Source organism: Microtus oregoni, unplaced genomic scaffold (assembly GCF_018167655.1).
Source record: "Microtus oregoni isolate MIOR12 unplaced genomic scaffold, Mior012 000027F_ref0000203, whole genome shotgun sequence".
NCBI lineage: Eukaryota > Metazoa > Chordata > Mammalia > Rodentia > Cricetidae > Microtus > Microtus oregoni.
The window spans coordinates 33,682,396-33,708,198 of record NW_024543086.1 but is presented as its reverse complement, the minus strand read 5'-3'; the positions used below and the strand labels follow the sequence as shown (position 1 = coordinate 33,708,198).

Below are 25,803 nucleotides of genomic sequence, written 5' to 3'. Positions count from 1 at the left end.
TCCACAGAGGGTTCCACAGATCCCTATCATGGCCTCCTGTGACTCTGAGCTGAGTTCAGTTGTTCTGATGTAGGGTAGGAATTACAGAACCCAGAAGATGGAGGGTAGGGCAGACTCTGGGACAATCCAGAGCCCCCTTGGTGATGAGGGTCTGAGCTTGAACTGGGAGTCTTGTTTGAGGCTTTTTGGTTTTGTTTTCAAGACAAGGTCTCTCATGTTGCTCAGGCTGGCTGATGACTGTGGCAGCCCTCCTCCGGCCGCCCCAAATTGTGGGATCACAAGTACGAGCCACCACCATGCCCAGCTTCTGGGCCCAAATCCAGGGACAAAGAGCCACTTGGAGAGAGCTGCCTCCCCTCAGCTCCACCCAACCTCCTCCGTGGCATCCAGTCCGGAGCATTTTGTTTGTTTGTTTTTATTTTCTTTCCTCAAGCAGGTTCAGAGTCTACCAGGGAGCCCCGTGGCCAAGAGTCCACTCCCCACAGAGAAGGTGGCAGCCTGGGGTGGCAGGGGCAGCAGCCACCCTTCACTTCTGCACGCCCGCGCCTCCCACTCTCACGCTCAGCCACGCTGGTTAAATTTAGCCGAGTTCCTGGGTAGGAGGGTTGCTTTGCGTTTTGTACACATCAGCACCATCTGCACTGGGGCTGCCTGCCACAATGGGTGCTGATGAGGAAGCCAGGTGCTGCAGCCTCCTCCTCCCCCAATCCCCACCTCCCAGGACCCAAGGCCTCTTTACAGTCAAGCCTGGGCTCCCCCAACCCAGCATGGGCCTCTGAGTAACATCTCACTGCCTCTTGAACCTCAGCTGTCATCGAAGCCCAGGCTTTAGGCCGTAGTTGGCTAGGCACACAAACACACATACATACAAACACACATACATGCACGTACACACGCATGCACACACGTGTGTGCGCACACAGCACACACATGCTTGCAGCACACAAATACACATGTACACACGCATGCATGTGCACACACATACGCACATGCGCACACATGCACACGCATTCATGTGCACATACACATACACACACGCATGCACACTCACACTCAAGGCTTGCAGGGCAGGTACACAGTCACTGACCTGCCATCCAGATGTTCTTCCACCCCAGGGCAGATGTTGTCTCAGTCACAACCCTCTTCCAAAGGATTTATTTTTGGGTGCCAACACACCACCCACTTCCTACCAATTTCACGCTTAATAAAGCTCAGTCATTAGCCCTCCTCCTGGGTGCTGAACTTCTAGGAGGTTTGGGGAAGTCAGAGCTGAAGACAGAATAGGGGCGCTTAGATGCCAAGCCCATTTGTTTCTGTCATGCTGTGTGACCTTGGTGAGATACCCTCCCTCTCTGGGCCTCTGGAGGTCCATCCATCATTCAGAGTCAGGGACAATAGGCTTTAGTGGGGTGGGGGAGGCTGCATCCTGAGCTGGTCATGTTTCCTGAAGCCAAAGCTGCCGCTGATGTGCAGAGCAGGGAGAGGATTCCAAGAGGATTAGTTTAGGTATTTCCTCCTCCAGGAAGTCCTCCATCTTCCTTATGTTGGTTCAAACCCTATTCTCCATACTCCAAAGTCCCCTGTATCCCCCATCTGGCACAGCAGGGACCCTGCTGCTTTGACTCCTGGGGTTCATCAGCCTTCTGCTTAAAGAATGAGCAATGGCACTAGACGGTAGTGGCACACGCCTTTAATCCTAGCACTCCGGAGGCAGAGGCAGGCAGATCTCTGTAATTCGGTGCCAGCCTGGCCTACAGAGTGAGCTTCAGGACAGCCAGGTCCTCTAGCACCGCCAAGACCTGACATCCGGGAGATTCTCGCCTATGTCCTCAATCTCTCCTGCTACACACACACCCAAATCCAAGCGAGAGTCTGCGCAAGGTGAGGTGCAGCTCAGAACTGGAACAAAGGCTGGGGAGGGCAGGGAGGACACGTGAGGGCAGACACCTACCACTCTGGGGAGCACGGCCGAGAGGGCATCCTTGGCAGCCTGACGCAGGCCGGCGATGTCGATAACGGCACCCAGGCTCAGCAAAGCATCCTGGAAGAGAAGAAAGAGTGTGGGTCATTCTGCCTGTGGCCCAGGCTTAGTGTCTGTCAGGTGAGCCCAACACTTAGATACTTGAGTCTTAAGCATCGGACTCTAGCAGTAAGTACTAAGGCCATAGACTATCCAAGTTCCCTCACCTTGTATTTGGGGAAACTGAGGCTTGGAGATGGGCCAGAGGCCTAGCCTAGGCCTCACCGTGAGTGAGGAAGGCAGTTTCCTCTGCTAAAAGGGGGCTGTGTGCTGCAGGCACTGTAGCCATATCCTAGCTTCAGCTGAGTTAGGGTTGGACGGAAAGCAGCAAGCATGGGGTGGGGGGTGGTGAGCACAAAAGGCAAGTACAGCAGCGGCCACTCCAAGCAGGGAAGGCAAAGTCAGCCTTGATTGCTTCCTAGCCTCCGCCTCCCAGGAACAGGCCTCGTCCTTGGAGAGCAGGAACTGAGACAACAAAGGTCCCTTCTTCTCGCTCCATTAACTTGGCCAGAGCCAACGGGATCAAAGAGAAAGGTAACGGAACGGGGGACGAGGCCAAGGCAGAACGGTGACTCACACTATACACTCAGCTGCCCTCTCCCCAACCCTTGGAAGTCCTTCCTGTTGTCTTCCCTGTAGATCCGTGTTCAGAGACATGTGAGTAATGAAGGAGGCATGGCTCTTTGACTCTGAAAATGATGTCATGTTGAGGGTCCTAGTGAACCCCATAGACTGCACAGAGCTGATAAAATGAAAATGCTGAAATACCAGAGTTATATTCATAGAAAGTTGTTAGCTCAAACAGGGGAGGTGCCAACTCCTCGGATCTGTAATGTGGCTAAACCATCCTCAACTTCTTGTGTCCCAGAGGACAAGATGAGATTTATCCAAATGATATGACCCCTTCAAGGTGGGCATTAGAATCCAAACCTAGCATGTGGCTAAGACTAGATTGCTAGGGAGGCTCAGCTTAAAGCTTCTGTCTCCAAATTTCACATCCTCAGACACCCTAGAGTGGGGGGCTGAACTCTGTGGCCACTGAAAAACCAGGGGACCCAAAGGGTTTTACAAGAAGCTGGCACAATCCCGTGGGACATAGGCCACACTGCAAAGGCTGGGACCACTGGGGGAAGGGTGGTGAAGAATGAGCCACGGACACACACGGACACACACACACACACACACATACAGAGCTTTGCTCAGGTGCAGCCTGGGCAGTCCCTCACTGCTCTTTCACAGAGCCCTCCATCCCTGAAGACACCCAGGACGATGACGTCAGGCCCTCCTAGGTTCTCATGGGAACAGCTACTTCCTCATGTAGCACAGATCAGAGCCCCTCCCCCATATCACCTGCTGGCACAGCACTGTCTCAGGCTACTGTGTGCTCTCAAGATCAAGGCTGAAGACCACAAAGCAAGATCCCAGACCCAAAAACATTTCCAAAAAAAAAAAAAATCATTTTCTTGACCCACACTCTCCAAAGTGGGGCTTTAAGGGACAGGGATCTATGTGACAGGAGGCAGGAGTATCACTAAGAGACCAGAGAGGGTCTGACTTTGGTGATAGCTGCCATGTGTGTGCCAAGGAAGCAAGGGACTGTTGCCAAAGCAGTGGAGTGAGCCTTATATGCAAGAGAAAACCACAGCTGCAGATAGCTGTCTTCCCATTTAAGAGAGGGGAAAACTGAGGTTAAAAGAGAAACAGTGACCATCTGTGCTGAGTCACAGCTCACCCAAACCTCCAGATCTCCCACCCTATCTAAGCATACTCAGCACCCAACTCCCATCTAAAACCCCAGGGGCTTACAGAAATCAATGTGTCCTTTGTTCTGATTGGCCAGCTCTTCAACCTGCCCTTTGCTTTGATTGGTGGACACCTTGAGCTGTCCTTTAATCCAATTGGCTATTCTTGTCTGGTCTTCGCTCTGATTGACCAGTTTTCTGTGCTTCTTTAGGCCAAGAGCAGGACAATGGAAGTGTGGAAGGAGTGAGGTGAGAAAACTTAGGGAGAGCTGGGCCACAAGCAAGGAGGGTTTCTCCATCCTTGGCTGAGTAAGTAGGATGCAGCCTCATGGAGTCGAGGCTCCAGGCCTGGCAGCCATCTCTCCATCTACTTTGAAGCCTGACCTGCCCAGTAGTAGGGTGCTGAATGCACGAAGCGCTGAGGGAAATGGGCCACCTCAGACCACTACACCAGTGGGGGAGGGGAAGCTGAGTTCCGTGCCTGCCTAGGCTCACAGGACAGGGCTGCAGCCTTGGGGGACACAGCTGTGAATGGGAAATGGGGCAACCCCTGAAGTGAAGGCACAGTGGGGAGCCAGCCTCAAATAGGGCTAACAGCCCAGGACTATCAAAAGAAGAGGAAAGGAAAAACAGGCATCACTGCCCACAGGCCCCTGTGCCTTATCCTTCTCCTGCACGTGGATTCCTCATATACACACACACAAATACACACACACACACACACACACACACGTGCGTGAGAGAACATACCACCTGTGTACATACACAAGAGCCCTGGCTCAGGGTGGGTGGAGGCAGTCATATTTCCTGTCCTTGCAGCTTTTGTGAACAAACACCAGGGTAAATATCAGCATAATAACCAGGCAATTTTCCAGACCCCAGGGGAGAACCTGTGATGTATAGTCAAGAGCACTGATTTCCAGTCCTGCCCCAGATTGACGACAGAAGCTCCCTGTGGCCTTGAACACGCCCCTTTCCTCTCCCGAGTCTTGGTTTCCTTCTTAACATAAATGGGTCTTTCCACTCTGCTACCTCTAGTTCTGTGGCTTTACGGTTTAATTTGATGAGAGTGAGTGGGTAGGCTGAGAAACAGGTGAATGGTGGATGGACGGGTAAATGAGTGGTTAGGAAAACAGGTGAGAGTGGGCGGATGGTGAGCGGATGGATGGACAGATGGATGGACGGGCAGATGGGTGAGTGGGCAGGGAAATGGGTGGATGGATGTGTAAGCTGATGACTGCACGGGAAATGGGGAGATGGTGGATGCTTAAGCAAACGGGCAGGTGAGTGGGAAAATCACTCATGGGTGAGTGGTTAGATGGTGGATAGGCGGGTAAGTGGAAAATGAGTGGGAAAACTGGGTGAGAAGATGGGAATGGAAGGTAGGTGGGAGGATGACCAGAGCCTTTGGCTCTCTGCAGCCCCCCTTACCTGCTATTCACCTGCTGCTGTGGGCTGAGACTGCCTTCAGCACCGCAGACAGCGCCACGTCCACAAACTGGTCTCTTCCGGTACCAACAAAAGTGAGGCTGTGCGTACCAGGGTTTCTCTAAAACCAGGGAGGTTGCTAGTTTTCTGAAACCTGGGCCTGAATCAGAATTTAGCGCTCGTTTGGGGAGAGCAGAGGGTCCAGATTGAATTGCTTCTAACTCCTTCGTAAAGCTCAAGATTACGTGAAAACAGAGACCTTGGTGCCCCCACAGGGACAGATGGCCTTGAGTCAAGGGTCACTGGCTTAAGAGGGTCTCTTATTTCACTTCTATAATCTTCCATGTCTTTTCCCCTCCACAAACCCTCCAACTGCTCTAGTCACAGCTTGGCACCTGGACCCCCTACAAGAAAGTCATGACCCACGTAGTATCCTGGGACCATCTCCACCGATTCATGTAATCTTGCTGACTCTGGTTCCCCTCTTGGCCTGCAAGGTTAGGGGCCATCCTCACAGACTGAAATCTGACATCCCCCTCCAATGGGCGGTCCCCCCAGGACCCTGGAGTTCCCCTCTGGGCCAGGCTCTCCTGGTCCCTCCAAGTGCCTCTCTGCCTAGTCGACGTCCATCTGTCACATGCTGCTCTCCTATCTTTTCACGTGGTTTCCACCTCCACATCCTGGCTCTTTCTCGTAGATGGCTTCTCTGCCCACTCTCCTTCTCTTCCCTGCATCTTCCCCACCCCCACCACTCCTGTCTCTCCTGCCTACTCCTCCCCCAGATCTCCAAGAAGTCATCTAGAGAACATGGGGAGAAAACGCCTAACGAAAGAAGTGCAGCCGTGAATGGGGGTTCCAGAAAGTGGCTTCGGTGGAGAAAGAAGTCCAGAGCCGACACCACCTGCCTCTTTGGTGTCTGGCCTCCCGTCCTAGTAAGCAATACATACATAAGCTTTTCAGGAGAATAGGGGAGTGTGTCCATCCTTGTGTCCAGAGCACTTAGTAGATCTATCCAGGAGTACTCCTTGAAATTCAGAGTAGGGAAGCCCCAAACTCAAGCCCGGCACCCCACATCTCCTCTTGAGCTCCTTACAGCTACCCAGCCACCAAATCAGGAAACAGAGGAAGCAGGACAAGGTGGTTCTTTCCCTCCCTAGCCGCCCATGCCTGCCACCTGCCCTAAGAGCTGCATGTGTGTGCTAACACTTGCATCCATAGATCTCCCCATAGCAAGGCTGAGCTGGGCCAGAGGCAGAAGAAATGAAGAAGGCTAGGTGATGTTGGACAACGCAAATGAAAGGTGGGCAAGCTCAGATACCAATGCCCTGAGTGACTGTAGTGGAGGGGAAGGGAGGTTGCTTTCTCGGGTACTGGCTGTAGTTGCATGTTGTCCCTCAGTGGTCCCCAAACTTTGGCATGCCCCAGAATCACCTGGAGGGCTATTGAAATACAGAGTGTTGGCTCTACCCCCAGAGTTTCTGACTCAGCTGGTCTGGGAACAGGTCCAAGAATTTGCATCCCCATCCCCTACTCCCCATTCCCAGAGGCTGCTGCTGCTTTCCTGAGTGCTGCCTTTCATCGTTCCTCTTTAGGGGCAGGGTGCTAAGGACAAGAATGGAGAGCAGGATCCTTGCTTTATAAAGGGCAGCTCAGATGACATGAGAATGATACCCCAGCATAGAGAGACTCCACAAGGAAGATCCCCGAGGAGGGGAGGCAGAAGAGCAAGAAGGGAGAATGTACTATGGCCATGGGTGATTAGGTGACAGAAGGGGACATGAAAGGAGTCACCGACAACTCAAGAGCCTAGTACTACAGGAAGAACCTCCATTGTCTTCTCTCCTCCTCCTCTCCCCCTTCCCACCGCCCTATGCCCTCTCCTCCTCCTCTCCCCCTTCCCACCGCCCTATGCCCTCTTTCCCCTCTCCTCCTCCTCTCCCCCTTCCCACCACCCTATGCCCTCTTCCCCCTTAGCCCACCACCCTCCGTAGACTCTGGCTTCAGTTGTTACTCCAACAGGGCCGCGTCTCCAGCCTCTGAGCCACACTGGAGACACGTGCACTGTAGAATACACCTGCGCCTGTCCCGGCGCCTCCCGAGGGAATCCCCACTCCCCGAGGGAGGCACTCAGTCTTTCTGTTGGATCCTCTCATCCCATACCCCTAGCTAGTTCTCCCTCCCCCCCATAACTCCCCACTCTGTCCCAGCCAGGATGAACTTCTATCCCAGGACGTACAGCTGCCCCTCGCCCTTTAGAGCCATCCAGGGCAAGGTGTAGTGTTAGAAAGAAGAAAGGAGCTGGGAGGGGAAGGTAGGAGCTGTTAATTCTCCCAATCTGTCCTCTCTCAAGTCTGAATGAGAGGAATAAAGGAACAGCTAACATGGGAAGAGGAGAGAGGCAAGAGTTGAGTATGGGAGGAGGTGATGGCCCTGCCTAGCAGACATAAGATCATGTTGATAGAGGACAGGTTCTAGCTTCTTGCCACCCTCCCCACCTTCTGCTGCCTCCTCCTCACAGTAGGCCCCTGTCCCCATAGCCCTCGGGGTTCTCACTAGCACAGCACAGCTCCTGAGCACACCACCATAACCTCCTTGCCACTACCGCCCAGTCGTCTTGGCTTCCCATCTCCGTGACCATGAGGGTTGATCTGAGCACACTGGGACATTCAATGGAAGCCAGTATAAGCATCTGGTTACTCAGAGCTGCACCTGGGGAGATGCCTAGGTAGTAAGGAGGTGAGTACACTGTCCCCCAGAGTGTACAGGAAAGAAGGGACCCGAGGGCATCAGTGCCCTGAAAAAAAAGGCCTTGGTGGGCTGACTGACCTCCAGCTCTTGGTTCCATGAGCCTGAATGTCTGTACCCCACCCCTCATGTGCCCTTGAAGTTAAGTTAAAATCTTGACACAGCAAGTCTAGAAGCCTCCCAAAATCAGACATAATGACCCAATCAGGAGAAAGGGATGCTGAGTGCCAGAAAGACACAGGTGTCAAATGAAAGACAGGACAAGTGAGTGAGTGAGAAAGCCAGTGAGTGGTCTTCTCACCTGGGACCCTACATAGCAGATGCTCCTTTCATAGCCGCTCTCTCCCGCCTAGCTCTTGGCACAGCTGGCCCCCAAAAGAGGCCTGTGCACTCCTCAGCAGAAGGGTGGCCCCCAGTTCTGCTGGAGGCCCCAGGCCTGGAGACAGTAGAGGTCTCTGGGGCCCATGATGAGAGTCCTAGAGGAAGAGTCTATGAAATGAGAGGGTGCTTCTCATTGGCAACTCTTGACAGCATTATTAAGGTATCCTGGCAAGCCATGGACCTGCTCTTCAGGATCGTCTCAGGATGGGAAAAAGCCCAAGGCCATTGGATCGAGACCCCCAATAAGAGCAATCACCTGTTCTAGGAAGTCTTCCTACATACTGACATTGTCCCCACCCCAGCCCTCGTGGGAATCCGCATGGGACCAGAGTCTATGGGCCTCAGTTGTCCTTGCAATGAATTCACAGTTTGTATAGGCTGTATGGAAGCCCAAAGAAGGCAAAAAGACTAGTCGGGCTCTCCTCTAGAGGCACGTGCAGGCCCCTCTTCTGTGGCTTTGGGCCTCTCAAGTGCTGCTTTGGTCAAAGGATAGATTGGTCACCTCTCCAGTGTGGAATGGATCTGGTGTCTCGAGCTAGGCCTGAGTATAGTCTCTTGTCTCCTACTCTTCCACCATCTTCTTCCCTGCTGTGTTCACAGGAGATGATAAATGCTAAATGGCACAGGCTTGGCACAGAGCGATGTGTCACCTGCAGAAAGCAGGCAGGAAAGGCTAACCAGGGGTCTAATGCTGGGCTGTCCCATGGTACCTGCCTGGGGGTTGGTCCTGGCTCTGTACCTCCCCAGGGACTTCTGTGTCTGCTTGTCTTGGTATGTCTCTCTGGTGTCTGTAGATCCCACAGCCTCACACTGCTTCCTCTTGTGACTGTATTTGGCTTCATCCTCACAACTTAGCCCATCCCAGCTGTTCCCCAAATCCCAGGAGAATGGGAATATGAGAAAGGTGGGGACAGAGACCAATTCAGAAGCAGGGAAACACAGGAGAACCAGGAGGGGACCATAGAGACAGGACTGGAGGGGCAGGCAGGGATGACCCCCTCCTCCTAGGGAAACCCTTGAAGGCAGAACCAGAGAAGTCCCTTTTCTCCACCCTCCCCACACACTCTGCTCTGACTCCTGCCCCTCCTCTCCCTCTCCCTGCCCCTGCTGGAATGTGTGAGCACTTTTATTATCCCTAAAAATAGCCCTTCTTACTGAGGGCTGGGGTGAAGGATTGTCTGGACAGGGTTCATCTCAGGCATGCCCCTTCCTTTGGGATGTGTTCTGCGCTGGGCTCCCTGACCCTGCTAAAACAGAAGTGAGACCCACGAGCCCCCCCTGTGGAATGGCCCTGGCTCCTCAAATCCTAATGCACTCTGAGTTCCTAGGCAGTGAGGAGCTTTTGGCAAGGTTCCCGTGGCTACCTCCAGAGGAGCAAAAAGATCGGAGGACACTGTCACTTGAGTTCTTTCTCAGTCTCTTCAAGCTCAGGTCTCTGCTCAACAGCTGCCTCTTACCCATGACCCTCTTTACCCTCCCCCACTGGCATCTTTGTTCCCCATTTCTGTACCCCAGCATCTTCTCTTCTCGCCCTGGTCTGGTCCTCCAGGAGCCCCAGCTCTGCTCCCTGGTTGTCATCTCGTCTTCTCTCCAGGTCCCCCATTTACAGCAGGGCAGGGCCCAGGCCTCAGGGATCTAGCACCTCCTCCAGTGAACCAGAGAGTTGGTAGGGAGACCTCGTAGGCTGAGACCCCATGTCTTGGGTCTGTACTCTCTTTGCCCGCTCTGTGTCTCCTCCCAGCCTTTTCTCATTTGTACTAGGTCCCAAGTCTCACTGTCTATCTCCGCCTTCAAGAGAAGCCCTCTAGCCTCACCTTCTCGCTACCTTCCTTTTTCAGCTGCAAGAACCAATCCCCAGAGAGAGGCACAGCAGACGCTGGCCAGGACCTCGGTCACTGTGCATTGCCGCACAGGATCCCAGCTGGGGGAGCTCCAGGGACAGAGAAGCAGGCTCTTCACACACTCACAGTCCCACCCGGCAGGCAGGCTGGCATCCAGAGCTATTTATTTGCCTTTGGAGGACCCAGAAGCCAGAGAACAAACATCCGGATTCTGCAGAATTTCTCTCACTCTTCCTTCTCATATCCCCAGGGCCTGGGAGTGGGGCCAGGACACATGTGCTCATCCACACACATGCTCATACAGTTCCACACACACCAGGACTGTAATTATGAGTCAGGGTTCTCTGGGAGAAAATGCCTCCTCTCAGAACCTCAGACCTTCTGTGTGATTCAAAACAAATTCTATTTTGCAAAGGAAATTTTTAATAGCATTTGAGAGGATTTTCTCATTGTGAAACTTGGTACATTCATCAGAATTGACTTTTTTTCTCTCTCTGGGGAACTGGGGGCTCTCACTTTACTGGTGACCTAAGCACATGCCATCCATAATGGTGTGTCTCTAAGGACCGTCATATGACCACAGCTGAGCATGTCCCTTGGGTCATGAGAGAGAAACATCTGTGTGAAAGTATGTGGTCTGTACTTCCATGGAAGCCTGGGGAGGCTAAAATACATGTGTCTATAAATCTTCTGGATCCATGTGGCCGTCTGTATTTATGGGTGACCTTCACGTATGAATAAGGTCATTGAGGCTGGCATGGGTCCGCTGTGTGCGGTGAGCATGTGGCTCTCTGGGAGACCATGAATGGCCATGAATGGTGGCTGGTCTTGGGTCTGAGGGAGGGAATGAGCTGTAGCTGGCATCACGGGTCAGGTTCCTCTCACCGTGCACAGTGCACCATCTTCAGCACCTCCCTGGGGTCAGGACCCACCACTCCGCTCCAGCACATGCCACACATAGTCAATAAATCTAAGACAGTATCAGCGGTCTGTTCTGCATGGCACCTTCCCAAAGCTAGAATCAGCCACGGTTTGCCTAAGCTGAAGCTAGAATCAGCCACGTTTTGCCTAAGCTGAAGGTAGAATCAGCCACGTTTTGCTTAAGCTGAAGCTAGAATCAGCCACGGTTTGCCTAAGCTGAAGCTAGAATCAGCCACGTTTTGCTTAAGCTGAAGCTAGAATCAGCCACGGTTTGCCTAAGCTGAAGCTAGAATCAGCCACGGTTTGCCTAAGCTGAAACTAGAATCAGCCACATTTTTGCTTAAGCTGAAGCTAGAATCGGCCACGTTTTGTTAAGCTGAAGCTAGAATTGGCCACGTTTTGCTTAAGCTGAAGCTGGAATCAGCCACGTTTTGCTTAAGCTGAAGCTAGAATCAGCCACAGTTTGCCTAAGCTGAAGCTAGATTCAGCCACGGTTTACCTAAGCTGAAGCTAGAATCAGCCACGTTTTGCTTAAACTGAAGCTAGAATCAGCCACACTTTGCTTAAGCTGAAGCTAGAATCAGCCACATTTTGCTTAAGCTGACTCCAGGTACATGGGACCACCTTTGGGAAAGTAGAAAAAGAAGTGGCCCCAGCCTTCTGCTGTGAAAGGCAGGTCTCGGTGCACAGAGAAGGCCCAATTTCAGTGCCACACAGCTCTGGACTCCTCTGGTTAAGAGGCCTTGTAGATAACAAGCAATGGCAGGTCCCTTCCTGTCCTACCTGCAGGGTAGCCCGGGACTGGAAGACCTGAGTCTGGAACAGCATGCCACATTTCAGTGGAGGCTTGCAGACAACCCAGCCCTTCCGAACTTCTAAGACTCTACCTATGACCCTGCTTTGAGCCTTCCCTCTCCAAGGCTCAGGAGAATGTCCTACAGTAGACTACAGCTGAGGTGCTGGGCCCAGCTAACCCAGTCTGGGGACTCCGAGATCCCCCAACCCAACTCTCATGGTTGCCTAGGAAAGAGGTCTAGAATCAGGTGGGGACTCAACCAGGGAAAACAGGGGGGCCTCTAGTGAAGCTTGGGATGACCCTCCAAAAAAAGCCTGAAGGAGAGGTTAGGGTCCTGGGCAGTGGAGACCTATGTCCTCAGCTGTTGGAATGAACCGCCTGCACTTCCTTTTTTCCCCATCAGGCCCAGATCCCATACTGGTGTGATTAACCAAATTATGGTTTGTTTTTTTTTTTTTCCATGAGCAAATTGCATTGGTCTGAATTGAACGAGCCCTCAAGAACCTGTGCCGGAGGCTCATGGACTGGTAGGGCAGCAGCGGTCTGGGAGAAAGGAAGGCAGGAAGTAGGGATGTAGGGATATCACCACAAGGCCGAGCCAGGGACAGGAGAGAGTGAAGAGAGAGAAAAGAGGGCTGAGGGCAGGAGAGCGTCTTTCACCAGTGCTCCCTGGATGCTCCTGTCCGCTAATGTCTGGAGTTCCAGGGTTGAGGGGGAAGTACCTCAAGGGACGAAACCATCACCCAGCATGCGGGACTGTTTCCTATAATTCTACCAACAGCCGTATGTGGTGCTTGAGGAAGCTAAGGCTCAGTAAATAAAACAATGAGCTTCAGTTAGAGCCTCGTGGTCAGGTTGTTCAGTCTCCGAACTCTTGTTCCAGGGTAAGTCAGCCCTGCCCTACAAATCCTCCCAGGGTACCCAGAGCAGGAAAGGCTCCTCACACCAGCTCACAGACACCACTTCTACCCCTGGTGAGAACTGGCTCCTCACAGCAGCTCACAGACACCGTTTCTACCCCTGGTGAGAACTGGCTCCTCACACCAGCTCACAGACACCGTTTCTACCCCTGGTGAGAACTGGCTCCTCACACCAGCTCACAGACACCGTTTCTACCCCAGGTGAGAACTGGCTCCTCACAGCAGCTCACAGACACCGTTTCTACCCCAGGTGAGAACTGGCTCCTCACAGCAGCTCACAGACACCACTTCTACCCCTGGTGAGAAATTCTCTTGTCCTGGCTACAATGCTCATCCTCCTCTGATGGTCAGCAGGTAAGACTGGGACTGGCTTCTTCAGTCCCTCTCACTCCCACACAGTGCTATGCTCTGTGTCACACAAGATAGCACACAAGGACACAGTCACCATCACCTGCTCTCAGAGGTCCCAGATACTCAATGATACAGTCACTCCAGTGTCCACATTGGCAGTCACACAGCGATTCCTGACTATCGTCTTCACTCAGGGTGTCTCACATTCTCGGCACCACACATCACACATTGGGTGATGCTTTATCACACCAGGCTGCTGTCTACCCTTCACAGCACTGGGTGAAGCTTTCATGGTTCTGTGTCACACTGTCTCAATTTGATGCCACTTCTCAGGCTCCAAAATAAATAAATAAAGGAATAAAAGCGACTTGAAAGTAGCAGGTAGAATACTAAACAGAAAGATTTAAGAGAGGATGTGAGGATCAAGGAGATAAGGAAGTAGAAGGGTGGGGTGAGGGGAGTCAAAAAGCTAAGTATAAGTGGAAATGCCATAAGGACACCTGCTAAGTTAAATGAAATAAGATAAAATATTTCAGCAAAGTGACCCACAGAACGAGAGGGAAATACTGCATCTAATAAAGGTTGAATACATCAAGAACTCCTATAGCCCACCAGCACCAATCTAAACCTAGGAACAGAGGACTCGTGTGGACATTTTCCCAGAGCAGACACACAGATGGCCAAGTGGAAAGACATTCAACATCTCTAACCATAGAAAAGCAAAGCAAAACCATGTCCTCTTGCTCTGGTTTTGCTACAACACAGTGAACTCAGGACAGTATGTTCAGTGACGTAGAAGCCAGTCCTCAAAAGACAGATACCGCATGAGTCCAGTTACATGAGCTCCCTAGAGACCATTGCAGGAGGGGGGAGCAGTGGGGAAGGGGGAGGGGAGACGGGTGGGCGGCAGGAGGCAGAGATTTTTTTCTTAGGTGGATTTTGTTTGGGAGAATGAACTTTGGAGCCTGGCTTAGAAACAATGTGAACACATTTAAGGACCCAAAGCACTCCTGTGTATATTTTACCCCAAGTAAACAGTTTCTCAGCTCAACAGTAGAGAACTGAAAGCGAAAGGGAAAAGGAGCCACACAGTTACCTGACTAAATCTCCTCAGCTGCTGAATCCGAGTGCCATGGCAGTTTGTCCTATTCCTCTTCCTGGTGGTATTGTGCTTAAAGTGTTTTTATTTGGAGCCAGCTGTAGTGGCGAATACATTTAATCCCAGCACTCAGGAGCAGAGTCAGAGGCAGGTGGATCTATATAAGTTTGAGGGCAGCCTGTTCTGTATAGTGAGTGTCAGGCCACCTAGGGCTGCATAGTGAGACCCTGTCTCAATTAAATTAAATTAAAAAGTTCCACAATAAAAAAAAATTGTCTTCCTTGACCCTGAATTTTATCTAGCAACCCATCCCTCCTCTGCATAGCTATGTATGTCATTGCTCACATTACCATGCTGGCCTGGCTTCTAGCTCAATTTATCACCGAGGTGTGTGTGTGTGTTTATGCACACGCGTGCATAGAAGTCAGAAGCCAGAGGTGTCTTCATCATCCACCCTTCACATTAGCTTTTCGGCACAGTCTCTCACTGACTGTGGCCCTCATTCAGCCTGGTCTTTAAGTCCCAGAGTTCTCCTGTCCCTGTCTCCTCAGGACTGGGGTCACAAGTGCGGGCTGTTGCACACACTTTTTTTTATGTGGGAGGATCAGATGCTCACACGCAGATCCTCAGACTGGACCAGCACTCTCCCAGTGAAGCTGTCTTCCCTGCCTACTTGAGTGATTCTTACCAGCCTCCCCTGCCCACAAGAAGGCCGTCTCTTCCTTCCTTCTCACTTTCGACGTTGTCCACAAGTTCAATCATTCCAACCTCCCAACCATCTCAAAGGCTTGCTCAGTCTCAGGAGCCTCCAGGGGGCCTGCCTATCCCCCTGCTGTGTCCCTCAGCTTACCACACACAGCACTCGGAGCCATCTTTCCAGCTGTCGTGTGTACTGTGTTACTCTCCTGCCTCAAGCTGTCGCTGTGTTCCGACAGCACTGTCAGACTCAGCATTGTGAGTCCCACTTCACTTTGCCATGGCCATTACACATCACACGCTCACTGTCAGGCTGGGGGCTGCATGCATCACGACCATTTTCACACTCGATGTCACTTCATGTCACGTCCTTGTTCACACACGCAGCTTTACTGCATCGTACCCTTGGGGCACACACTGGGTCTCACACTCAAGCCACAAGCTCAGGAACACACCTGTCACAACACAGTGTCAGTGTATCGGATTCTCATGACATCACTCCTGTTAGGCGCCAATCCTTAACCTCAGAGCCGCATACAACGTGCCTACTGTCTCACACACAACCGGGCACACATTCGCTCTCCACACAGTATTCGATTATCACTATCGCACACTTAGTATCACAAGTCATGGGCCAATGCTACACAGTCAGTGTCCCTGGGTCACCTGCAGCACGCACGCACGCACGCACGCACGCACTCACGCACGCCTTTGCTAGGCATAGTCACAGAGCTGCTGCCTCCTGGCAACACTGTTTCCTGTTGTTGTGCTCAGAGGCCACAGCTGATGCTTGCTCCTTCAGGGGTTTCCTGTTGTCAGGGTTCAGTCGGGCCTGGCCGGTCTGGGACATACAACCTGAAGCCAGTAAGCAAGAACTCCGGGCTCCTCCACCTCCCTGCTGATTATGTGTGAGCTCACAGGGCCTTTCATGGTCTCCCCTCAATATACCCAAATTCTTCAAGTGACTGGACCCATGAGAGGGGCACAGGAGACACTCACTGGGCCTTGTCCATTGATCAGGCTGGAGGTTGCACGCCCAGCCCTCTGCTTCCTAGTGAGACTCCTGGCAGTCTATGACAAGACCAGCAGGCCTCAGCATGGAAGCCTGACAGAGGAAGGAGGGTAGATGCCAAAGGGTCAGAAGGCCAGCGAGTTAGAAACACTATCCCAGAGGAAGTCGCCCCTACGGAAGCCTCTGAGAGCTGGGAAATATGAAGGAAGAGAAAGAAAAGGCTTAGAGTTGGGGAACCAGACGGGGGGCAAAATGCCATAGAGACAGGAACCTGGCGGGGCCGGGACTGACAAGGATGAAGACAAGAGAACAGAGGTCACACTGTGGAATTAGAAAAACACAGGTTCCTCCAGCCCAGGCTAGCATGGTTCTGACTCAGGCTCCAGTCAGGGAACTCAGGGTACACCCCCTCCTTCCTGGCTTTTCCTGTGCCCTACAGATTGTCCCTAAAGGCTGCCAAGGCCCCTCACCTCTTGCCTGGGCCAACCTGCAGGAAGGACACGAGCAGGCCAATGCACACGCTCTCCACATGGCCTGAGATAAATATTTCCCGGGAAACGGAACTTGTTCTCTGAGTGTTTACAGCCAAGGGCCAAGCAGGATGAGGAGGGGGGAGCTCATCTCTCACACTCATGCCTGGGCCCTCAGCATCTGTCCCGGCACCACTGTGGGCCTGCTGTGTGTTTCTCAGGCAGTCCCTGTTGTTTGTCTGAGCTGACTGGGTTCTGAAGGAGCCCAGATCTCTCCTTGGGCCCAAGCTCGCCTGCAGCCTGGCTTGGGTTTTCGTGTCTTCTCCGACACCTCTCTCTCCTGACTATGTTTTTCTGAGCTGCCTGTGAAATCATTTCCACTGTTCCCTCATCATTCAGGGTGTGGACAGATGGATGGGCAGACAGGAGACAGGCTAGGGTGACAGCTGAGACCCTTCTCTAGTCCCAAGGCCCTACATGCCCCAGGCTTGTGCAACCTGACAGGTGGGCACAGACAGATGGCAGGTTCTCAGGGCCCCCGTGGATGCCAGATGCTACAGCCAACTTGTTGGCAGCAGCTCCCTCAAGGGCCACAGGACGGCACTGAGACCACTTGCCTGATGTGAGAATTCAGGAGGAAGCGGAACAACTGGCAACAAGAGTGCTTGATCAAGAATGTTCAACTAGGCCTGAAAAGTGGCCTTTAGTGTGGCCCTTCCAGCCCATCCTGGCACTCTTTGCCCAGGACCTGTGCCCCTGGCATGGGGAGCTGTCCTCATTGCCCACCTGTGCTCACCCAAGCCTTTCTCTGTCACAGCAGCAATCTTGCTTTGCTGGCTCCCAGCTCTGCCCGTTGTTAACCAGTACATGGGCCCCTCATCCACCTCTGCAACCCCCCCCCCCTTGTCTCTAGCTCTCAAACCACACCTTCCTACCTCCTGAGGGCTCCCCTGGGAGCTGAGTTTCCTACTCTTCTGCCCAGGGGTCTTTGCTTCCTGTCTCCCTTCGTTGGTTCTGTCAGGAGCTGACTGCATGGATCCTAACAGCCCCGCTGATCTCCGGCCTTGTTTCAAGGCCGCCTCCCAGAAGTCTCCATGATTTCCCTAATCCACCAAAGAGCCTCTAAGAACTATTTCAATCCTATGCACGGGAGTGTGAGTGCTCATTCATGCAAGAAGTCTTTGTTAAGCACCCTCTGTATGCCAGGCCCCAGTGAACCCAAGATGGATGCTAGAGTCAGGTGTTTCCAACCACTTGAGAAGAGATACACAACCCGATACTTCTGTGGTGCAACAGCTGCCCAGCGGTGCCCTCGGGGAGACTGACCGAACCTGAGGTGGGCAACTTCACAGAGAAGCCACGGAGCTGCAATGGATGCACTGCGCAACGGGGCACTTGGTCTAGGCACCTGTGCCGTTGCCCAAGCCTGTGGCCATCTCGGTACCTGCTCCAGCCTTCATCCCAGCTAGAGCTCCCAGGCCATAGCTGGTCCCAGCTCAAAGTTTTCAAGTAAGTGTGCTCAGTTCACCGAGAGTGATGCCAGGGTCTGGGTCCCAGGATCAGCCCGAAGGGCCAGGGAGTTATCCCTAAAGAGTATGCGGAACCCGGGTCTGCTGGGGGGGGGGTGTGCTGACAGCAAGGCCCATTGTTGCTGCCAAGACAGTGCCAGAAGAACACCCCCCATCGCAGAACCTCTGCAGCCTCACCTCAGCCCTGCTGCTTGCACTGTCTCGTGTGTGGTGCAGAGCAGGCAGCTTAGGTCTGAGCAAGAAAGCTTGTCCCACAAGCTACTGCCACACAGGCCTGGGCCAGGTCTTCACGTGTGCCCTGAAGCTTCTCCAGCCACTCCAGGTGGGCGTTAATGCTAATAACAATGCTTCTGTCCCAGTAAGATGGGGACCTTTTTGTTTGTTTAGGCTTTTGTTGTTGCTTGCTTGTTTTCTGTTGCTTTGTTCTGTTCTAAGACAATGTATCCCAAACTGACCTTGAACTGGATGTGAATCTGAGGACGACCTTGAACTTTGCATCCTTCTGCCTCCAACTCCTGAATTCTGAGATTAAAGGCGTGCAGCACCATGCCTGATTCAAGCAGAGCCTGGTTCTTGTTAAGCAAGCACTCTACCAACCTGAACTACATCCATTGGGAGATCTGACCTCCACTCGCAGGTCAGGAAGATGGATACAAGACGGCTACATGACAGCTATGGTCACACATCAGGGAGTGACAGGCCCAGACCCAGAGCAGTTTCTCTCAAAAGGCAAAGCTAATGATGACCATCCTTTGAGGTGGGTGAAGGGTGTAGGCAGAACAGAGCTGGGACAGTCCTAGGCTAGAATCTTTAATCGGAGTGAGAAGGCAACAGGATCCAAACACAGGAATGGGGGGAGGCCTGATGAGAACACAGGGCTTGATCCAAGGAAGCCCTGGAGAGGGTGAGGTTGGTGGAATGGGGAAGGGACTGTCTGTGAGTATGCAGACATAGAGGCAGTGGCTGAGGCACTGAGTCTACGGGGACACAGAACCTAGAGCCAGGCTCCTTCAGCCCCCACAACCCTAGAGGTCTCGGCTTCTCCAAATCCCTCCTCTTGTGGCTTCCTGGGTGGGTGACGAATGCAGTCTTTCCTGGCGGGTGGCCAAGGCTGCTGAGATACTGCTGGCTCCCAGGAACACCATCTGTCCCAGCTCTGGAGGGAGCTCCCACCCATGGGGAATGCCATGGCAATAAATAAATTAATAAATAAATTAATAATGACTCCAATCCTCCCTCTTCCTTTGGTCAGCTCCTCGCACCAGAACCCAGTCCCACAGCGAGGGGCATTCTCAGTCCTAGCCTCACGCTGCAGTAGGAAAGCCCTGTTGAGCCCCTGCCCCAGCTGATGAATGACCCAGCTCAACCCTGATCCACCCCAGCACCTGCTCTGAGTCTTCCCCCAAACACAGAGTCCTAGGTTCTGCTAAGAGTTGAAGGAGAGCATGTGCCCAAAGTGTTGGCCAAGGGGGCTGGCTCAGGCAAGACTTCCTCTCAGTTCCCTTGGACACACTGACAGACACATGAGCCAGGATACGTGTATGCATGTGCATGCATAAAACACACACCCACATACACCACTCTGTCAGTCTTCAAAATCCACAGTTCACCCCCATTTCTGTTATTCATTAAACATGGAAGGTTAATTCAAGGCACCCCAAAGACATGGTCAGAGCTGGGCTGGCAGCCCCCCATCAGTGGAGGAAGGGAATGACAGAAACACAGCCCCCAGGCTTAGGGAACTCATAGTGAAGGGGACAAGCCTTCATACATAGTCACAGGATGAAGAAAATAGCACACAGTGGACAAAAGACAGCAGAATGCCCTGGCACCCAACTGCCAGGTGGGAGAGCTCAGAAAAGGAAGCAAGAGCCAGCTGGGGCTGGAGTTAATAGAGAGTGGGAGGAGGCCATCTTGGAAGAGGGAGGCCCTTGCAGAGCCTGTAAGTGTTTAGGATGTCAGTAGCAGGTGCTTTGTGGAGCAAGAATGGCTGAGGGAGACTGTGGTAGGCCAGAGCTTCAGAGGATCAAGATGGAAGTATGGGGAAATGCCGAGTAGAATGGCAAGCTCAAATCTGGCCCTTAGAAAGATCCTTCTAGCAATCACGGGGAAGATAGGAGCAATTGGAAGCCAGCAGCCGGTGGGCGTCAGGGAGATGGCGAGTGCAGGAGAGGACCTCAGCAATGCAAAGCCAATCCAAAGGCTGTGGGCACCAGAGAGGAGCCGATGGAGGACAGGGCGCCCTCCAGGCCACGCACAGACTGAGGAGAGGGGTCTTGGAGTGCGTGCCCTTAAGCTGGAAGGGGTCTGAGATGCAGCTCCGAACTCCGAATCCTGCACCCCACGCCCACAGCCCACCCGCTCTTCCCTCCGCTGAACTCTCACCTCCAGTCGCTCGTCTCTACTTTCTGGGGATTCTGGATCCTGGGCAAGGGGGTCCTGGCCAGCTGCAGAGACAAGAAGGCCCAGGGCTGAGGCCTCCCAGCCTGCCCTCCCTCCCATCAGCCCCCAGCAAACCCCCAGGTAGGCCCTGCCTCCTTGTGCCCTCTTGTTCTCTGAGCGCCTCCGGCCTCCGTCTCTGCTTTTTCTCAGAACATTTTGCCTTTCGGCCTTGTGCTCCCAAGGCAGAGAAATGAACATGGTTCTACTCATCCTTTTGTCCCTCCAGGAAACCTCCTCAACCTTCCCTAAACCTCAGTTTCCCTATCTGTAAAAGGAGATCAGAACTTCCACCTGACATAGTCAGTGATTCTCCAGAGTGGGAGCTCAAAGTCCAGAGATGATGAAAATCCTAAGAGATTGCATCTCGTGTGCAAGCAGCTACCCCCAGTGTGCACCAAACCCTCTGGGCCTCGACTGGGGCTCCAGCCGCATCTCCCAGCATGGCTCTCGCAGCACTGCTAACTAGATGCTACAGCACCTGACAGACACACCGGGGACCCACTCCCTGTTCACAGAGGTGCACCACCCAGCTTCTCTAACAAGCACTGTCCTGGGCCAGCTGCAGGCTCCTGCCCCTCCCCACCCCCACCCTCAAGCATGTCCCAGCATCGGACAGGCGGTGGGATATTCTGAGCCTGGCTTCGTTCCCGTCAGCTGCTGGCCTCCATGCCAGCCTGGCGCGGGTGCAGGGACTGATTTGATTTGGCAGCTTCGGAAGCGTGTGGTGGGGACAGGGTGGGGAGAGGGGGGAGGGGGACAAGACACCCATCCCCGAAAGGAAATAAACAGCCTCAGGCAGGCACTCAGCGGGATGGGGGAGACACAGTCTGGCATGGAGAGGAGCTGAGTTCCCTGCCTGGCATTCCCTTCTTCCCACCCAGGCACTGGGCACCTGCCTATGGCTACAGGATTCTCTGGCCCTCAGGGCTATGGGGGAGGGGGTGGTAGCTGCACCTGGTGTGTGGGTACTTGGGGAGTGACTGTCAAGTGTCTGCTTGTCTCTCGTGTCCCCTGCGTCCTGTGGGGTTTCCTGCTTTGCTCACACAGATAGTCCTGAGAGTCACTCAGAGTGTCAGCGGCCATCCCCCCAGATGACGGTGTCATGACCTCTACAGACCCAGGGCCTGGCATATGTTGGCTCTGGCCCATCCCTTCCCTCTGTGTGATGACCCCACTAACCCTGTCTTGTCCTGCAGAGGCAATGACGTGGGCTGAAATAAGTGTCTGGCCCGAGGGGCTATCCCTTTTGTGCATAAAACGTTTGCCGCCTCTTCCCCACAGTCCCGACTGCCCTCCTCTTCCAGGGAAATACAGTTAGTGGCAACGAGCTTCTAGGGCCCCTGGAGACTCCTAGAGAGACACCCATCCAGCCCTCCCTTCTGATTCTCTCTACTGAGCCCCAAGTATGGGGAACTAGGTAGGGGAAGAACCTCAGCTGGGCATTCACAGGCCCTCACAGCTGAGCATTTCCCTACTCACCCACCACAACCGGGTCACACAGCCCCGCCTGCATGTTCTGGGAACATGTATCTACCTGTCAATGCGTTGCCAGTATCCTAAGAACCTGCCCTTAGAGGGCACACAAAACTCTTAGTACTAAAGGGCAAGGCTATGCCCAGACACTAGGTAGGGAGGTGGAGCCTGCTTTGAGAAGATGCCAAGTCTCAACCTGTTGGTTCCTCTTCATTGTCCCACCGTCCCCTAGGACCTGTGGGTCTCCCCTCAATCACAGGAAGCTGAGTTGCTCCTGGAGACAGGAGAGAGGGACCTCATGACAGAGGGGGCTTGGAGAGCTGTCACTAAGGGTCTTGTGAGGTATAGCCCATCTACAGGACCCTGAAGGGCTTCACATGAGATGCGTGGGGACTCACAGCAAAGAGAAGACACTAGCAACCAGAATGACCGCCTGACCGTCTGCTCAAATTCTTACCTGCGATGAGATTTGTTTGTGTTTGTGAAAGCTTTGCACACATCTGTTTGTCTGTATGCATGAGCGCCCATATTGAGCATGGAGGCCTGAGCCAATGCTGAGTCACAAGGTGAGAATTTGCCAAAGGGAATGGCCATCTAGAAATCAGACAGTGAAGAAGACAGGGGTCCCAACAAAGAAGAGGGATGGGACGGCAGTTTAGGGCTGTGAGGTAGGGCTAAGAGAAGTCGAGCTCTGCTTCGGCAGGGACCTACAAATTCTGCGCCAGGTCTCTCATGGTCAGTTCCCAAACCCTGAATTCCCGAGGCCAAGAGCAGGGTGTGCCTGTTACCCAGAAGAGAAGGGGCACAGCCTGCTGTGTGACCCCAGGCAGGACCTGCCCTTGCCCCTGTCCCTCTTCGTGGGTCTTCATAGGGAGAAAGGGGTTGGATGTGATCTTCCAGGACTTTTCCTAGGATGGTTTTTGAAAGAGTCACACACACACTCACACACGCACACACATACACTCACACGCAACGCACGCACAGAGAAAGAGAGAGAGAGACCTGAGGCACGTGGCTATGAGAGAGAACGAGGGGACAGGAGGATGCAGAGCAGAGAGAGAAAAGCCCTGCTAGGGAGCCACAGGAAGGCTCTCTGAGAGCCTGGGGAGGTCAGCTGGAGAGGTTCCCTGCAGAGGACCCTACCCTTGAGTCCAGGACAGGAGGTAGCAACAATGGAGCCTTGTAGAGGGAGGAACAGCTGTCTCCACCCATCTGCTTCCTTGTAGCCTGTGGGAGGAGAAAGCTGGGGTGGCAGACAGGGACTCTGCCCTTGAACTTGGGTCCAGACTCCACTCCTGCTCTGCAGAGATCCTAGGGGAAGGGAAAGGCTGGCGCACCCAGGGAACCAGGAAGCTCCATTCCAGACCTGCTGTGCAATGGGACCTGAACGGGTTTGGATCTGGCAGACCATTAAGCTGGGGAATTCTGGAAATGCAGCCATGATAGGCTTCTCTGGGGCTGCCAAGGCTGGGCTCTAGAAAGAAAGATTTCTCCTTGAGTCAGGGTTTGTTTCCACCCCTGGCCTGGGTACTGAGGCCCAGGAGGGATCCAGGAGCAGGAGATACGAGACCACTGGGCTTGCCTCGTGCCAGATTGCATGGTGTACCTGAGACTCAGGGAGAACTCCTAGTGTGCAGGAAGTGCAGAGAATAGCCTCTAGGTGCTCTCTGGGTTCCCAGCCCTCACTGGCAAAGGTTTCCGCATCATGCCTGTGTCCAGGAAGGACTTCATGCCCTGTTTTTCCCTTAGGCGGCTGTTAGAAAAGGGGTGAGCAGGCTCCCCCCCTTCCTCTTCCATTTACAGCTCCACGAAGACACCTTGAGGGCTGGTATGGGAGAAAGGGTGCTCTCTGGTCACAGTCCAAGATGGCTGGAGATGGAGGCAGTAGGTGATGGGATTGACTTCCATGCCATACCAGCTATAGAAAGTGCCAGGCCCCTCACATGAACATGTGCCAAGTCTGTTGTGGCAGGAGAGAGCCCGTGTGACCAGGCTAAAGGGGTCCCCTATCTTCTCTGCTGTCAAGGCACCCCTCCTCCCCCCTTCACGTGGGGGTGGGGCTGCTAGCCTATCCCAAGCTATCTGTCTCCATTGCGTCTTGTTATGTTTTTAATAACTGAACATTGACATTAACAAGGCAGGTGGCTGCAGCTCTTCCCAGCAGCCCCATTTAGCATCATTGAATCATCAGATTCTAGAATCCTACATGCACAGAATGTCCGCATCTTGGGCTCCCAGAGTCTCAGCATCTTAAAGTCACAGAATGTCGGAACCACACAACTACACTTCACCCCCCACCCCCCAGCCCTGGACTGATCATGGAAGGCTAGCTAGCATCATCCTAGTGAGAGCCCCAAGCTGACAATCCCAGATTTTCAAATCACACCCCTCTAGAGCTGGTACTCACACAGCCTTCAGAGCTATGGGCTGCTAACTTCCTCATTTTACAAGTGAGAAATGCAGCTCAGAAAATGGTGCAGGAGTACCAGAAAGCAAGGAAAACAGCAATGCCCAGCGTTGGGACTGCAAAATCGGACCTGTCCAGACAGGCGTTTCTCAAGTCGCCATGTCTGCACGGGGTCACTGTGGCTTTCTCCCTTCAGCTTCTTCTCTTTCTTTTTCTTTGTATAACCCCAGCCTGACCCTACCCTCTCCGCTGCCCACCCTGGGTGTCCCAACCATGAATGGAGGTGCACTGGGCTAATTCCCTCAGGGCAAAGGACAGGAATAGCAAAATGTCTTCCTTCACCCCAGGCACCAGCTGGAAAGGAAGGGCAGGCTCCTCAAAACAGGAAGGCCAGGGCCCTGGGGGGCGACCAGGGCTGAGACAGTTGGGGGAGCCTGAGCTCAAGTCTAGGGAAGCAGGCAGTTTACAATTCACATGAGAAGGAGTGTGTACATTTCTCATTTTCATAAATCAGCATTTCTACTCATACATTTTTGGATTTGAATTCTATTAATTTTTGCAGCTTGTTTTAATTTTTCCAGTTCTGAACATTCTGCCCAGGGCAGAACACCAGTTGCCCATATACAGACAGGTGGGGACCCAGCAGCCTTCTCACTCTTTAGCCTCAGGGGTGGTGACCTCCTGGGATGTGCCCCTGAGAGCATCCTTGGAGGCCCAAGCTCTCCCCTCCCGCCCCACTGTCTCCTCTCCTGAGTTCTCAGAGGTGACATGGAGCCAACCCAGCCACCCCAAGCAGCTCCTCTTCCTCCACAGGGTCCTCTCCCTCCCACCCTTTCCCTGTCCAGGCTTTGTGATCCCTGGCCTGGACCAAGGCAGCCTAAACCCCAGCCTCCACTCCAGGAAACTGTGTGTGCACATAGACATGACTTTGCACTCCCTCCACCCCCTTCTCCCCGCCTCATGCTGGCTCTCTGGAAAACATCCAGAGTCCTCATCATGGTTTGTATGTCCTGAAAATGTTTGTAAGTCTTGTCAGCCTCACAAGCCTCATCTCCTGTCTCCTGACGTCCCTCCCAGCCTTCTATCCATTCAGCTTGCCCCCCACCCCGTGGTGGTCCAAGATCCAGCTCCACAGGCAGGACATGGGACTTGAGAGGGCCAGCCTTCTTCCCTCTGTCTGCCACCAACAAGTTGTCACAGTTACCATCCTCCCTTCTGTCCAGAGTCTTCTCCAGGCCCAGCTATCAGATTTATTTATTTCTGAAGGCTTCCCAGCTTGCCCTTCCTCTACCTCGGAACTGAATGAGGGCCCCAGGTGACTGCCTTAGTCACAGCAGCCTCTATCTGGGACCCTCCCTCCTCAGTCCCAGCACCCACCACAGGCTCAGCTCAGGGAAGGTATGGAGCACGTGAAGGCCAGTTTCTCGCTCATCTCTCTGTCACCCTTCCCATTGGCCCAGCATCCACCTACAAAAGCAGAGTGGTACAGAGTATGCTTAGGACAGGCAGAGCAGGAGGTGTGAGAAGCCC

General features: G+C 53.3%; 1 protein-coding gene across 5 annotated transcripts in view; it reads right to left on the bottom strand.

Annotated features, from left to right (window-relative positions):
- Window positions 1-25,803, bottom strand: part of Pde2a (phosphodiesterase 2A) — an 87,770-nt gene that overhangs the window by 28,995 nt on the left and 32,972 nt on the right. For 3 of the 5 annotated variants that reach the window (XM_041675957.1, XM_041675956.1, XM_041675960.1), the window contains one exon: window positions 1,952-2,041. In XM_041675957.1, the coding sequence (XP_041531891.1) occupies window positions 1,952-2,041 (90 nt within the window). Of the gene's footprint in view, window positions 1-1,951; window positions 2,042-20,336; window positions 20,399-25,803 lie in introns of all 5 variants that reach the window. The other 2 variants (XM_041675958.1, XM_041675959.1) reach the window with 1 other exon arrangement.